This window comes from Protopterus annectens, chromosome 9.part0, assembly GCF_019279795.1.
Source record: "Protopterus annectens isolate FY-2018-M chromosome 9.part0, PAN1.0, whole genome shotgun sequence".
NCBI classification, from domain to species: Eukaryota; Metazoa; Chordata; order Ceratodontiformes; family Protopteridae; genus Protopterus; species Protopterus annectens.
Genome location: NC_056743.1, coordinates 1,739,753,975 through 1,739,770,213, shown reverse-complemented (window position 1 = coordinate 1,739,770,213; position 16,239 = coordinate 1,739,753,975). Strand labels below are relative to the sequence as shown.

At 44.9% G+C, this 16,239-nt stretch overlaps 1 protein-coding gene across 1 annotated transcript in view; it reads right to left on the bottom strand.

Annotated features, from left to right (window-relative positions):
- Positions 1–16,239, bottom strand: part of DNM2 (dynamin 2) — a 1,995,561-nt gene that overhangs the window by 1,141,356 nt on the left and 837,966 nt on the right. Inside the window, exon 10 of the mRNA XM_044082335.1 lies at positions 15,597–15,647. Coding sequence (XP_043938270.1) covers positions 15,597–15,647 — 51 coding nt within the window. The remainder of the gene's footprint in view (positions 1–15,596; positions 15,648–16,239) is intronic.

Here is a 16,239-nt window from a genome sequence, read left to right as displayed (position 1 = left end):
TGTGACTGCACCTGTCATAGCTGACCTACATGAAGCTTCCAATGCATCATAACCACACTGCAAGAAATGGTTACTAACCTGCTGGGAGTTATGTACCAGATCCTGAAGGGATTTGCGATCAAGGGGTTCAGAAGAAGACAGTTTCTTATGCAATTCATCTAACAAATACTCTTGGTACTGTATCATATGAAATTGACAATTTAATGCCCTAATGGAAAGAGTTGCAGAAGTATACACTTTCTTACCCCATCTCTCTAAAGCTCTGGACTCCCTTTCAGAGGGTAGAGGATTTCTAGCAGTGGCAGCTGCAACCCCTTTTGGGCCCTGGGAAATAGTTTCTGGATCAGCAGAGTGGGCCTTGTACAGCTGTAGATGTGAGTCTGGGACCCTGTAGTACCTATCAGGTTTGGCAGGAGCCGGAGGGAGAGAGTCAGGGGCTGTACTAGCATCAGAGTACACATCATCAATGACATTCAAAACAGGAGGCATAGCTAAAGGCCTATGCTGAGGTAAATGTAAAAAGGTCCTTAATCTCTTTCTAGAATCAGAGAATTCCTGACCCTGTCATTGAAAATGTTCTCTCAGAGTGTAATGTCTCTCCAAAGGAAAACTCTTCAGGAGGGGAGGCCGAGGGAATAGATTCTTCAGCATCAGAATCCTCGTAGGCCGAATAAGCCTCCTCCTGGTGGTCTGACAGAGTAGAGCCATCAGTGCACTCATCTGAGGAGTGGGGGTAGAGGGCTCAACCCTGGGCCTTTTGTCTGGAGGTGGTTGAGAGCCCCTGTCCGGATGAGGTTGAGAACCTCTAATTAAGGAGATAAGATCCTCTGCTAAACTAAGAATCTGTGAGCCAGTAGAAGGTCTCTGAGAGGTAACCTTGGGAGGCAAAGCTTTAGTAAGTTTAGCAGCTTTGGCCCTAGAGAAAGACTTAATGGACATGGATGCAGGAGGTCTGGCTGCACCACGTGCAGGAGTAGACTTGTCTAAAGGAATGGTGTCGGAAGGTTCCTGGACACCAGTTTCAGAAGGTAATTCAATAACCGACTCGGCCGGGGCCTCCGGGGCCGAGGTAGTCGGTAGTGCGGTTTCGGTAATCGGAAGTACCAAGGACTCTGTTTCAGCCGAGACCGAGACACTCGTGGTAGGCCTGATCGTGGTTTCAGCCGAAACCGCGGCCCGCGTGTGTCGGTCCTTGTCCTTCCGTTTCTTAACTAAATGCGAAGTCGGAGTCTCCGACGGCATCTTGTAAGCAAAACTAGCCCCAAAGAATTCCTCTGCAAACTCCGACCGACGTCTAAGAGTTCGTCGGTTGAAGGAAGCACAGGCTGAACAGGCCGAGACATCGTGGTCTGGGCCTAGGCAGGGGAGGCAGTAAGAGTGGAAATCCTTATGAGGTATTTGTTTCCCACAAGTTAAACAATTATTAACTTTATCTGACATCAGCTGAGGCAAGAAAGGGTCCCCAACGGGGTACTTATCTTTTTTGAAGTCTTCGGTAGCTGAATCACAGGAGCTGGCCGACCGGCACTTGCGAACTGTTTCTGCTTCGGGCACCACGCGGCAAGAAAGACTGGGGAAAATGGCATCGGCTGATGCTTTTATACCCCAGGCAGCTCTGGCGTGGGAAAGTGCGACATCAGCCGAGGCCAGACCCAGACTTTGGAATCCGGCCGACCGAAGGGCTGCCTGAGGCAGGACAACCCATATGTGATGACTGCAGATGCATCCTTGAAGGACATCAGATAAGTTTGTGGACAGCAAGATACCAAACAAGTCTATTTCACAAACAAACTGTACTGCTTACATCACAATTTAGGGAAAAGAATTTAACTGTAACCAAATATGTTCCTCCCTTGAACTTGAGAAATTTGATCTATGGAGGTGGCATTAATGAAATCCAGGAAACATGGTGCATTTATTCGTATCTATGCAAGATTTTGAAGTGATAGCTGATTAACAAAGTCACCTAGAATTAAGGTATTGGTATTGGGATTACCAGATATGGAATCAATATAATTTACCGAGATAACCTTTGTAGTCATCAGGTGACACTAAAGACCTAGAACTGGCAATATGATGTAGTAACTGACTATCAAGTGTGAACAAAATGCAAGGAACTCAGTTCAGAACCTTGAAGTATTTTTCCTGAGTTAATATTTGAGTGGATAAAAACAGATGCTCTCTTACTGACCCCAGATGATATGAAAGACTGGAAAGTGCTGCATCTTGTTATAAACAGAGTACTGCCAGAACCAAGTTACCACAACAGCATACACATGAATGTGTTGTAGCATTATAAAGGCCTCCAAATTAGGCAGTTTATTAAGACTTCTAGCATTGAAAAGAGACACCTTAGTACAGTCTGGATTAAAACTGGCTAGGATGGAATGTCAAATAAATTAACTCTGCTAAAAGAAAAAAAAAGGCATTATGAGGGAAGAAAAGGTCATCAGCCACATGTGGGAAGGCCAGAAGAGACAGCTGAAGACTACCATTAGTAAAGCAGTCCAGATTGCCAGTCATCATCTTACATGTTGGCTCTCAATGGATCCCCCAATTATGGCACCATATACAAGACAAGTGTCTTACCTACCCCTACACACATGCATGTACAACTCTGTTTCTGCATGTCCCTGGCAGAACCTTGATATAAGTCACAATGGCAGTGTACTCATAGCTAGGATGGAGGGACCAAAGGATTCTGGTGAAATTCTTAATCCTGGTGTAAGAACAGACTACTGATCCTTTCTTTTCCTGCACCGCCTAGTGAATATAGCATCACTGTGCCTAACAATAGGCATTACCTACTATTAATACATTGCCATGTGCGGCTGAGCCTGGAAAGTCCTTACTAGAGTACAGGTGGAGCCAGAAGAACTCACTTTACATGTGGGTATAGGTGCAAGTAAAGAGTGAATAACGTTATGTGGCCCAGGTTTGTTTAAAGGTCTTGCTGGCTTAGGTAATGACATCTTAACCTTGACAAAATGCTTCTATTGTTAGCTGGTTTCAACATGGTATTAAGCTGCTTACTGGTGTGTAGTATGTAAGAGGTTAGACTCCAAATTTAGCAAATATTTACACCCCTCACAATTACTGTCACTAAATAATAAAAGTGACTGTCAGTACGCACAAAATAAGCAGTCAAACTGCAAACCCATGTCAACAGCAACCAATATGTGAAAAGTTAACTGGGTTGCTATACAAGTCAGCTCTAACGTTACTGGATGAATGGAAGTGGTGAACCACCATAAAGAGCAAGTAGGAGGCACCTTCAACTGTCCAAGCTAAGGCTTACACTTAGTGCAGCCGGTCTAAACCCAGATGAAACAAAGACAGCAAAAACAAACTCCATTTAAGTACAGAAAGAACTCCAGCAATCTCAGTAAACTAAAGCTCAGCATTATAAAGCCCTGGCCCACAGAACTAATTTCTTTGTTAACAGGCAAAGATCAGCGTATAGAGGAAAGGTGCCAAACAACAACAAGGGAGCAACAAAGATACAATTAGGAAGAAAACCTCATAAAAACAGCAGCCAATTCAGATAAGGCAGGGGAGCAGCCATTCCTTTTCATATCAGAGACTGCAATCATAACCACCAGGCCCCAAAGTAAGCAAGAGTCAATTACAAATCAATCACCTGTTGTCTGGTCCTAACACAACATTTAATTAGCAGAGCAGGTCAAAATCCAAACAAAACAAGGGCAATATACAAACAAAATAAAGGTACTGAAGCAGGACTCCAACAAGCTCAATTTACCACAGCCTAGTACTAAAGATGTAAAGATGTCTCTCCAAAACTGGGTTTAACAGTATGTTATAAAGTCACTTTGTTGTTTGTCTTTTCAGCTTTTCCCGGTTAGGAGTCGTCACAGCGTAACTCCGGTCCGCTAATGATTGGCAATCGATTTTTATGGTACCGAGTTGCCAGCCCGGTGCCCAACCTTCAACGAAGGTACGCCCATTCACACGTCTTTCGAACGTCACTCGACCGCGGGGAGGACATGCAGACTCCACACAGAAGGCACTCCAGCCGAGAATCGAACAGGAGAGTGTTATAAAGTCACTTTAATATTTATTAAAAGTAAAATAACTGGTGACACCAACTGCTCCCAACAGTAATTTGTTTTGCATACTTTCACCCTGAAAACAGACTACAGTAAGATTTGAAGTTTAACAAAGCCCACTTATGGATATGAATGGAACCAACACACTGAGTTCATGATAAAAAAAAACTGTGGACTACAAAGCACTATTTTGAAAACTATGAATCAAAAAAAGGGACACATCATGGACAGAGACGTTAACTTTTCTGGAGTGGGGCTCGACATGTTAATAAAACATTAAACAAAGGTATAATTTTAATTGTATTCAAAAAGAACATTTTATGGCTCACTTTTTTTTATTTATGACAGCACTTCTTGAAATTTAAACAGATGTATATGGAGGTATACCAATGAGTGGGAAAGTAAATACTGAACGCGTGATGAATTTTGAAGAGACTGGTTTGAAACATCAAAAAGGCCCTCATTTTGCAATTAAAATTGTCGTCTCCATTGAAGGGATCAAGTTCTGCATTATTTACTTTTTTATTTTTATTTATTTATTTGCAGTTGGCTTACCAGGATAGTCCATTGGGCCAAAGTGAACCCGTTTTCAATGGAGTCCTGGGGAGAAAAGCTCCATAAACAATCAAGGTTACAATATGACGTAGATTATAAGCTTACATGTGTTATAGAATACAGCAGACCAAAGACTATTAACATTACTATATGTCACAGATTGAAAATATACAACTGGATTAGACAAGGACAAATATTACAAACAGTCTAGATTAGTGATAAACGAACAGATAATACAGAATTTTAAAGGAATAATTACAAAATATATACAGGAACGTTAATACAGGTTAGGAAACTTGCAGTAAGAGGTGTACCCAAGAATTATATACATTTAGCAAGTAATTAACAAGAATATACGAGTTGGAAGAGAAGTTAAAAGGAAGAATGCTATTGAAAAGAAGAGAAAATGAAAATTTGCAGGGTAAGTTATGTAGGGTGGCAGCAGGAGCATTCCCACTGGGATACTAGATATGAGTGAAGAGTTTTTTTGAAGATAGAGTAACTAGGGGTAGTACGAATGGATGGTGGTAGGGAGTTCCAGAGTCGTGCTAGACTAAAGGATAGAATGTGTTTGCCTGGGGGACGAGCTGGTTTGTATACTTTTAGAAGATTTTGGTTGTTAGACCTTAGCACTCTGTCAGGTAGGTGCATTTTAAATGCAGAGGAAAGGGAGGGACAGAGTGAGGGGTTGAAAATGAGCTTGTGTGCTAGAGTGAGTTGGGTATAGATAAGGTGATTGGGTAGTTCTAGCCATTTTAGTTTGTGGAGAGAGGAACAGTGGTGAGTGGAGGACTTATGGCTAGTGGCGAACTTGGCGATTTTGTTGTAGCAACATGAGAGTAGAGTTTTCAGAGAGGATTGTAGATTAGTTAGGAGTGGAGCTCCATAGAAAAGGGAGGGGATGAGAAAAGATGTAGAGAGGGTGAGTTTAGTGGTGGGTGTAAGATAATGATTTTGTCGATAAAGCATACCTAGTTTTTGATAGGTTTTTTTGATATTTTGTTGTATGTGGGAGTTGCATTTAAGCTGATTGTCAATTTGGACACCAAGTAGCTTGGTCTCTGATACCAGTTCCAGAGTTGTGTTGTTATAACTAGTAATACAAAATGTGTTTTTGTTGAAAGGGGTGACTTTAAAGGGAGTAAATACCATTAATTTGGTTTTAGAAGCATTGAGTGCTAAGTGTTTTTTTTCATCCACTGTTCAGTGGTTGAAAAAGCATCCTGAGTTAGCTTTAGAAGTATGGGGACAGAAGTGGCTGAGCAAATAATGGTTGAGTCGTCTGCATATTGGATGATATTAGAGAAGGGGATAGAGTTGCGGAAGTCATTAATAAATATATTAAATAGGAGGGGACCCAATATGGAACCCTGTGGAACTCCAGCTGGGGTATTAAGGAATGAGGAGGTGGCCTTTTTCCATTTTACTGCTTGATATATGTTGGATAAGTAGCTGGAGAACCAATTCAGACAGGAAAGAGATAGGTTACTCTTAGAGAGTTTAGATAGAAGACGGTTGTGGGAGATAGTGTCAAAGGCCTTAGAGAGATCCAGTAAAAGGGTAGAAACACTATGACCTGAGTCTCGGGCTTTGTTTACAGTTTCCAGGAAGGAGAGGAGGGCTGTCATAGTGCTGTGGCCTGGTCTGAAACCATGTTGTGTGGGAGTTAATAGGTGGTTATTCATAGGTTCATAGGTTTATACTAGGCTATCTGCCCTAAGGCATTTATAAGCCTATCCCAAAGTTATGTGGCTTACGCCACCCCTTATGTTAGAAATAATGTGCCCATTAGTTTGTTGTGCCTCTGTCCAGCAGTGACACAGAGATGATTCCCGGGATAAACCTACGATCTCCCATCCACCGGTCAAGATTTCTCTTGAACAGAGCCAGCGAGGTGCTCTGCCTCACATGGACCGGGATTTTATTCCACAGCATGGGGAGTCTCTGGGGTGATAAATCTATCCCTCCAGCACGTCCTATTTATATCCGTGCTAAGGTTTAAGTCACTTGCTCTAGTGGTTCTGGTGGATTTGGATTTTTTGAGGTGGAGCATGTCCATTAATTCCGGGTTGGTCATGGCCTTGTATGTCAGGCACAGGTCACCTCTGAGCAGACGGTATGCAACTGAATAGAGTTGGAGTTTCTTCAGTCTGGCAGTATATGACAGGTTTTGGAGTCCCTTTATCCTTTTGGTGAGGAACTTTTGGGGTCTCTCCAATTGCTGAAGGTGTCGGGTGAGATACATCCCGAATGGGGCATTGTACTTGATCATTGGTCTGATAAGTGAAGAATACAGGGGAACAATGACCTCACTTGATCTGGATGTGAATCCCTTCATGATCAGATGGGCAATGTAGAAGGTCTTTCGAACCACTTTAGCAACGTGAGTGTCAAACGAGAAGCCACTGTCAACCTGGGTACTCAGGTCCCTGATAACCTCTTCTGTGCTTAGTGGGTTGCCACTTATATGGTAGCTTGGGGTTACCTTGTTTTTCCCGAAGGGTATGACTATACACTTTTTTGCGTTTAACTTCAGGCCATGGCTCTGGCACCAGCTATCAGTTTCTGTGAGACCCCTCTGAAGGATGTCTGTGTTATCAATGAGATATGGTAGGAGTTGTAATTGGATACACTTTTCAAGGAGTTTAGAGATGGGAGACAGACAGCGATGGGACGGAAATTAGTGACATTGTTATTGTTGCCTCCTTTATGCAAGGGTATGATAAAGGCCTTTTTCCACATTAGCTTTTGTTTGTCCCCTGCAAATAAGACAGAATATAAATAATGCCTACAGTTGTGAATAATGGAATTAAAGTGAAAGCTGTACTCGAATAAGAGGTGCTAGTGGGGGATACTGAGGGGAGGAGCATGAAGAGGAGAAAGTACAGTTGCGTAAGTAAAATTACCATAACAGAAGAAGGCACCAGACCATAGCAGATAAAACCATAAACGAAATTTATTCCAAAGACAGATAGGTCGTTGCCATTGAACAAGTAAGTCATTATAAGTGCTTCCATACATAGGCATATTAAGCACCCTGAGCCCACAAGGTATGATATGTAAATTAAGGCATGCTTCAAAATTAAATCTTTGTAGACGCAAACGAACAAGTTTACAAGCATCATTCTCTAACTTGTAAAGGTCTCTTTTCAAGGAGACAGAGTCATACTCACAATTAGGATCTGGTGGTACAGGTAAATCTGTTGGTAAAAAATTTACTCCTCCCCTTACCCATAATACACCTCCACTGCCTTCCATCCCCAGATCGAGTTTGCTGAACTTATACTTAGAACCCGATCTGATAACATACTTGTGACCTGTACTGCAGCCCGTAGGCTGAACATGCGCCAAAGTCCGTGGAAAGGAGGGAGGGATGGTTGAAGACAAATGAAGTACAACTACTCAGATGGAATGTTATGGTGAGTACATAACTTCTTTATCTGAAGTAGTTTACTTAATTTGGTCTTCAGCCTGTGGGACAGAGTCCCCCAGCTACTAAACTCCTGGGAGGCCCTCATGGAAGGATATTCTGGAACACCGCAGAGCCAAAGGATGCGCCCTCATGGAAGGATATTCTGGAGCACCGCGGAGCCAAAGAATGCTCTCCTAGAAGTCAAATCCAATTTGTAATGAGAAGTAAATGTATGAGATGAGGACCAAGTAGCTGCAGAGCAAATGTCATCCAAAGACCAGAAAGACCAGATCTAGACCAGAAAGCATCAGACGTAGCCATGGACCTAGTGGAATGAGCTTTTACCTGACCTGGAGGAGACATGCCTTTGTCCTTACAGACCTGCAGGATGCATGAATAAACCCATCTAGCTATAGTGACCTTGGAAATAGGTTTACCCAAAAAAGGTCTATAGAATGAAACAAACAATTGATCAGATTTACGAAAATGTTTTGTCCTGTGTAAATAGAATCGTAACTGTCTATGAACATCCAACATTTGTAGCTTGTATTCCAGCCTGTTCATAAAACTGGGAAAGAACACAGGCAAATTTATAGTCTGATCGATATTAACTGGTGATGCCACCTTAGGAAGAAAAGATGGATTGGTTCAAAGGGAAACTCTATTTTTATGAAAAATCATGTACGGAAGTTTGATGGACAAGGCCTGTAATTCCAAAACCTTTCTAGCAGAGGTAATAGCTACCAGAAAAGCCATTTTCAACAATAGAAATTTTAGATTTGCAGTTGCGGCAGGCTCAAAGGGCGGAGCGACCAGAGCTTGGAGAACCATAGTAAGGTCCCACGGGGGGGGGACAGGATCTTTGACAGGGGGGAGTAGCAAAAAGGTGCCTTTGATAAAGGCTTTACACAGTCTGTAAGATGCTAAGGATGCAGAATTCTTGCCCACATGAAAATGGGAAATGGCAGCCAACTGAACCTTGACAGTAGAAAAATTAGCTCCATACTGGAAAATATCAGCTAGAAAATCAAGAATAGCAGAAATAGGAGCCATGAAAGGGTCTAAACTCCTCTGAGAGGCCCAGACAGAAAAACATTTCCACTTGCTGCGATAAACCTTTCTGGTTGAAGAATTATGAGCAGCTACCAAAATAGATCTAACTGAAGAGGAAAGTCCGGGAGTCCTAGCAATTACGGGAACTGGAGCAGTCAAGCCGTGAGCTTCAGGTTGCCCAGACTCAGATGAGGCACCCCCAAGGGGTGTGAAATCAGATCCTGAATGGGATCTAGGATCCAAGGTGGAGCCAGAAGGTGAGATCAAAGGAAGGGAAACCATACCTAACGAGGCCAGAACAGGGCAATGAGGATCACCTTGCTCCCATGTCGACGAGCTTTCTGCAGAAACCTCGGAATGAGAGGTACTGGTGGGTAAGCATACAGAGGACAGGGAGGTCAAGCATGAAGTGGAGTGTCTCTGGGGGACTCCCCCGGCAGGGGGTTCAGAGCGAAAAACCTGCTGCACTTCGCATTGGAAGGAGATGTGAAGAGATCACAGCAAGGTTTACCCCACTCGCTGAAGATCCGTTCCACTACTGACAGATTCACAGACCACTCGTAAGGCATCAGAATGGTCTGACTTAGCCTGTCTGCTAGAATGTTGGACCATCCCAGAATGTGCGTTGCGATGAGAAAGCGACCTGTGGAGATCGCCCATTCCCACACTCTCATGGCTTTGCGACAAAGGGGGTAAGATCTCGTCCCTCCCTGTTTGTTGATATACCAGACTACTGACATGTTGTTTAACTGAATGGCAATCGTCCCCAGAGGAAGAAAGGCATGAAGGGCCTACAATGCCAGAAGGACCGCCCTCATCTCTAGGACACTGATATGCAAGCTGGTCTCTATGGGGGACCACAGGCCTTGGACTGTCCTGCCCGAGCAATGCCCCCCACCTGAGTTGGGAGGCATCCGTGATCACTGTGGTTTGGGACAGGGCTGGAACAAAGGGTCATCCCTCCAAAATGTCCGGACAGCTCATCCACCATATGAGGGACGACCGACATACTCGACTTAGGTGGATAGGATAAGTTAGTGGCAATTCCAAAAGGGACCACTGAACTGCTAGAGTCCACTGAAGAATCCGGATGTGTAGCCGAGCACACAGAAGAAGAGTTATGGTCACCGCCATCAGGCCTAAGGCCCTCAACACTGATTCTGCTGTCGGGAGGTTTTGAACTCTCTCCAAGGTCAAGAATACTTTGCACCGAATTGCGTCTATCCTGGTACCGATGTAGTCTATTACCTGTACAGGCTCTAGGAGAGATTTGGATGTGTTTATTGTGATACTCAAACTCAGGGCAAGTGTCAGAAAGTAATCCCAGTAGACACCTCGTGGGAGCAGTGAGGAGCCAATCATCCAGGTACGGATAGACCTGAATCCCCTGAAGCCACAGGTGAGCCGCTACAACCTCCATCACTTTGGTAAACATCCTGGGGGCTGTGGTGAGACCAAAAGGTAGGGCTCGAAACTGATAATGACTGGCCCCTAGCCAGAAGCGGAGGAACCTCCTGGAGCTTCTGTGCATTTTTATGTGATAGTAAGCATCCTGGAGGTCTAATGAGCACATCCAGTCGCTCTCTTGCAGGTACGGCATGATGGACTGTAGTGTGACCATCCAGAACTTTTCTTTGGCAACTGATGGATTCAGGATAGAGAGGTCCAGAATGGGCCTTAAGTCCCCTGTTTTCTTTAGCACCAAAAAGAACCTGGAGTAGAAGCCCGATCGGGACTGAGCTGGGAGGAAAGTTTCGATGGCTCGTTTTCCTAGCAGTTTGGAAATTTCCTGTGCTGCTGCCTCCCTTTGCGTGGGTGGAACGTCCGGGTGGTGTTTGGGAGATATGGATAACTCATGAAGGGGATAGAATATCCACTGGATATGATTTGAAGCACCCAGCGATCCATTGTTATGGACTCCCATGCCGCTGGGTGCAAGGACAAACGTCCCCTGACTGCCTCCAGAGTACAGCAGCTGGGCAACCCCTCAGGGTTGCTGCCCGGGTCTGTCTGAGAATGATTCTCAAGACCGGAAGTTTCACGGACCCCCTCAGCTTCTGTGCCGGCGCCCATTCTGTCCCCCTCTGCCTCTAGGGGAAGAAGAGCCCTGAGTGTCCTGGGAATACTGAGACTTCCAGAACCACATCTCCTTTTGCCCTCTCTGGTTCCGGGGAAAGGATCTTTGAGGGTTAGAGAAGCGGATCCCGACGGCAGACGGCATCTTCCAGTCCTTCTCACTCTGGACTAGTGTCTCCTTGACGGTCTTACCGAAAAGTGTTGAGCTGTCATAAAGGGCATTAGCAAAGGATGCCTTAAAGGGTTCGGTAAATTGACACAACCTGAGCCAGGCGTTACGGCTCATGGACAAGCCAGACGCAGCCACCCTAGCCGCTTCTTCCATCTCATGGGAGAGGAGTCACATGGGCATATTTGATACCACTTTCAGAGTGGCCATTTTCATGGAGAACGAAGCCTTGTCCTCCTGCGACATGGACTTAGGTGGAGACTCCTACAGCTCCTTTACTAGGTCGCACTGGAGTCTAGTGACGTTGGCCACGTAATTCAGCACCCTGAACGAAAAGGTAGCTGAACCATACACCCACTTCCCCTAGGCAGCCCATCATTCACGACTCTCAGTCAGGAGGGTGGACTTAGGAACTTTCCTGAGATAGTTCCCTCTTAGTGTCTGAGGCTACCGTCATGGCGTCCACAGGGGAGCCCTTATTCCAGAATGACCTGTCAATGGGAGACTTAAACTTTTATCGGGGTGCTTGGGGATAGGCTCCACGGTATCTGGTTCCTTCCACACCCGTGAGGTGATCAAATCCACTGAAGGATCCACATGAGGGAAGTAGACGGGCCCGTGCCAAAAACCTCCAGGAACACAGACTCATCAGAGTAGGGGTTGGGGGCAGACCAACCTCCCCATTGGCGCAGGATCTCCATGATGTCTACAAAGGAGACATCCTCGAGAGGTGATCTTGGGGAGCCCTCCCCATCATGTAAATCTGTGTCTTCAGTTAGGGACTCGGGGGAGTCCAAGTGCCTCCTCTTGCATGTATGCTTGTGAGGCACATGTCCAGTCTGGCTCTCAGAGGTGCGCTCACAAGCCATCTGTTCCACTGGGGGAACCATCTGGGGCTTTTCGAGCACAGGCTGTCCCTCTGGTAAGACAATGCGGACCGTAGACAGAGCCAAAGAGCCAAGGGAGTCTGGGTGGAATCCGAGGGGGCGGTCAGGGGTCTCGAGCCGACAGAGAGGACCCTTTCTACCACATCGAACCCCAAAGGAGAGCGGACCTCCTGGGAAGCTAATAAGGAAGCTGGTCTCCCCGGGTCCGACCTGAGAATCGGAGCTGGTCCCGAAGTGGATGGAGCTCAGAGGGAGGGAACCTGGCCTGACAACATCAGAGCCAACGGAAAAGGTTCCACTCCCTCGGATCTGACACCCAAGCTCCGGCTCTGACAGTAGCTCAGATTCTAGATGCTCCAGGCAGCTGTCGGTGTTGAGAAAACAAGGCCCGTCGGCGCCGACCTCCTGACCAAGGCTAACCTCGGATCAGAGTACTCTGAATCCAAAGGTCGGATCCGGGAAGGAGAAATGGGTTGAAAAAAAGGAATCGAGCTCCCCCCTCTAGAGGGAGGGGGGGACTGGCAAAACCCTCATCTGGATCTGTGTACGGATAAAGTGCCTCATCATCTTATCCAGATCCAAATGCGATAAGGAGCGGGTTTGACTGTGACGAGGCCACAGACTCTGACCTGGCGGGTCGGGGAACCAAGGCCCAGGAGACTGGGCGTGCCTCCTCCGACTCAGGGGAGAACCTCGGAGACCGGAGCTGAGGGGAGTCATGAATCCATACTGACTTGCTCGGGTAAGCGAGGTCCATGGACCTCTTCCTCTTTTCCTTCGTCTTCGAGACTCTCTCCTGTTCTCTACCTCTCCTCTGCTCCACTACCACAGATGCAGGAGTTTGAGTCCCAGCCTGGGAGGGAGGGGAGGCCAGAGGAAGACAAGTGGGAGAGGCAGTCACAGCAGCTGCTGTGACTGAAGCCAAAGATGAGGAAGGAGGATCAGTAGCAGGCAGAAGACCTTTGAGGGCCAACTTGGCCTTCCTATTTTTTTAAAGCTCGGGGATTGAACCCCACACAAATGGAGCAATCCACACTAAGAAGGGCCACACCTAAGCACAACACACACACAGTGTGGCCATCTGCTGGGGAGAGCTTATGGCCACACACTGTGCAGCGCTTGAAGACAAGCTTTTCAGTCGTAGTAGAGAAGAAAGAAAACCTTAAAAAAAGGACAGGCAAAAAAAAACTTTCTTTACTCTAACAGATACACACCCACTCACCACACTAGACTACAGACAACACTAAAGGGGAGAGGGGCACCACAGACAAACTACTCTAGCTAAACAAACATACACTCGATGTCAAAGCAATGGGAGGGGAGAAGGGGTACCTAAACTAACCTAGATCTGCTGAAAGACTAAAAAATTTTTAAACTTACAGTAGAAAAATCACCTACTGCTAGCTGGAGCTCTGAAGACACGATCATAGCTCTCAATCGTCACGAATTAACCAGAAGCGCCTGTTTGTAAGCTTAAATAAGCTTGTTTTCCCCGAGTACCTGATTTGGGTGCAAGTACACCCGAGATCTACAGCAAAGCATGCTCTGTTCTGGCCGTAGACATCTCAGCCAATCAGAGCATTGCTTTACTGCACATGTTTTGCATGCTTCACTTCCTGTTGTGCAGAAGTGGCTGCGGCAGACCTGGCATGGATGAAGTGCTCAATTAGGTCTGCTCAGTCCGCATATCAAGAAGGCAGCATGGCGAGAGCCCGCATTGGAGGGAGCTACTTGGGAGAGAGGAGATCACTCAGTCGATAGAAAATCGAGCGAGGGAGAGACAGCCTCGGTGCAACTGGACTGAGTTGAGTTGTGGCCGTGGTGTGGATCCGATCTTGAAAGGGAATTTAGCAGCAGCTTGTCGTGGTGGGTTTGTAATTGTTCCCAGAATAGAAGGTCTGAAGTTTTCTGGTTCGTGACGCGAGTGCAATCGAGGATTTTATTTCTCACACTACTTTATTTTACAGGTAAGTAAACTGCTCTAAGTGAAGTGCAGGGCAAGGGTGTACTGTAGACGGGGGGGGGGGGGTAAGTTTAGCTTTACTTATTAGCTAATGTTGAATAAATTGTGTTGGAGCATAACTGTCTTGTCAGTTAAGACAGACTAGAGTTTGTAGTAGTTTAGATTCAGTATTTGTTTTTTGTTCATGTGCAGTTGGAGTCGGGAGATATGTTTTTTAAATGCATGTGGTGTGGCAGTAATATTTTACATGATTTTCCACATTTAAGGAAGGTAAACAATCTGAACAGACAGCACACCATCTCCTTTTCTATTGCTGCAGACAGAGTAGTGACTAGGTTACAGTTTAGTGCTGATTTCTGGACGCCAGGATTCTAGTTTTGTGTTTTCATGACTAACAGAAGTTTAAGTTGCCTTTTTCCTGTTTAATTCCAGGTTGTTTGGGGTACTGTTTGGGACCAATCATGTTCCCATGTACAGTTCTTTTTTCCCTTTTGATCTGGTATATAGTATAGTGCATGCTGACCATCTGCCTATCAGGCACACACCCACATAATTACTTACACTTGGAAAGGTAAGATACACTCGTAGCATGGGTGTTTTGGTTTTAGATATAAACAGGGGATACCTTACCAGTAAACATTCTCTTAAGCAGCACCAGGTATTTTAAGTTTGGTTACATATCACTTACAAAGTTAATGTCCCTCAAAGTTCTATACTGAAAGTTTATGTCACACATTCAGTATTTTTAACAGATATCCATGGCAAAGAGAACAAAATCATGTTTATTAAGCAAAGTAAATTTTTGTAGGAAAAAATAGTCCTTTTCAGCCACTCTATGAGCTTGCTAATTTAAATTATTGGCTGCTGTTAATTTGCCCATTTGTTACACATTATGAGAGGCTGTGTTTCTCAGTTAGAAGTGCGTAAGTTTGAGTGCCACGGTCACAACCTACAATAACTGTGAATGTAGTGTTCCTTATTTGAGGCACAGATAATGACAACAATTAGAGTTATAAACTTATTTTACTTCACCAAATGTATATTAGTTCACATTCTCTTATTCTGCCAGTGTCTCAAGTTAATAGTACTAATATTTTATAAGCGTCCGACTATTTCTGGATTTGAACCTGAAAGCAAGTTTACTACAGTAGCATGAGAAGTGTGATAGCTAGAAGTCTAAATTAGATTAGTTGTGGACTAGCAGAGATTATTTAGCTTACATTCTTTGTAGTTCTAGCACATTGTTCGTTTATTCATGATCATAGTTTGTTTACCCATTATTTGCTTATTCATGATGCTCATTTGTTTACCGATTTCAGTTCCTGTTTCAGACTTTCAGTATCACCCAAGCTTGCTTCCCTCTTTCTCTGGATTGCATTGCAGCATTTCTTTCCAAGATGTAGAAGTTGCGGACAGTGGTGATACAGTGTGTCCATTTCTTTAATTTATTATAACAGCTGAGCATCTGTGGACCTTGGACAGGACTGCAGTGTATGTTGTGGATTTCTAGGTGATTCTGAGAGTGCTGGTAGCATCCAAGCAAGCTGTCTCCCCTTTCTGTATTAGTGGGAATACATTTTTATGTGGTGGTGCTGCGGTAGCATTGTCGCCTCACAGTAAGACGTTGTCCTGTTCGATTCTCAGCTAGAGCGTCTTCTGTGTGGAGACATGCGTGAATGGGCGTACCTTCGTTGAAGGTTGTGCATCAGGGCCGGCAACTCGGCACGTAAAAATCATTAGCGGACCGGAGTTCCGCTTTGGCGACCCTTAATCGGGAAATGTCGAAAGACATAAAACTTTTCTGTTATCTAACCTCCTAATCTTGTTAGGACCCAAGAATGTATAGGCTTATAACTTGCTGTAGCTGGTTGTCACTAACTTATTCATTCTGACGTGTCTATAATTCTCTACTAAAAAATGCTTATAATGATGCCCTGTCTTTGTGTAATTGAATGACTGGGTGGTCGTGTCCATTAATGCACTTATTTAAATATGCATATCTTATGTTAATTAGGCACCCCTGAATGTCCCTGATTTTAAGGTACTTTGTCCCCGAT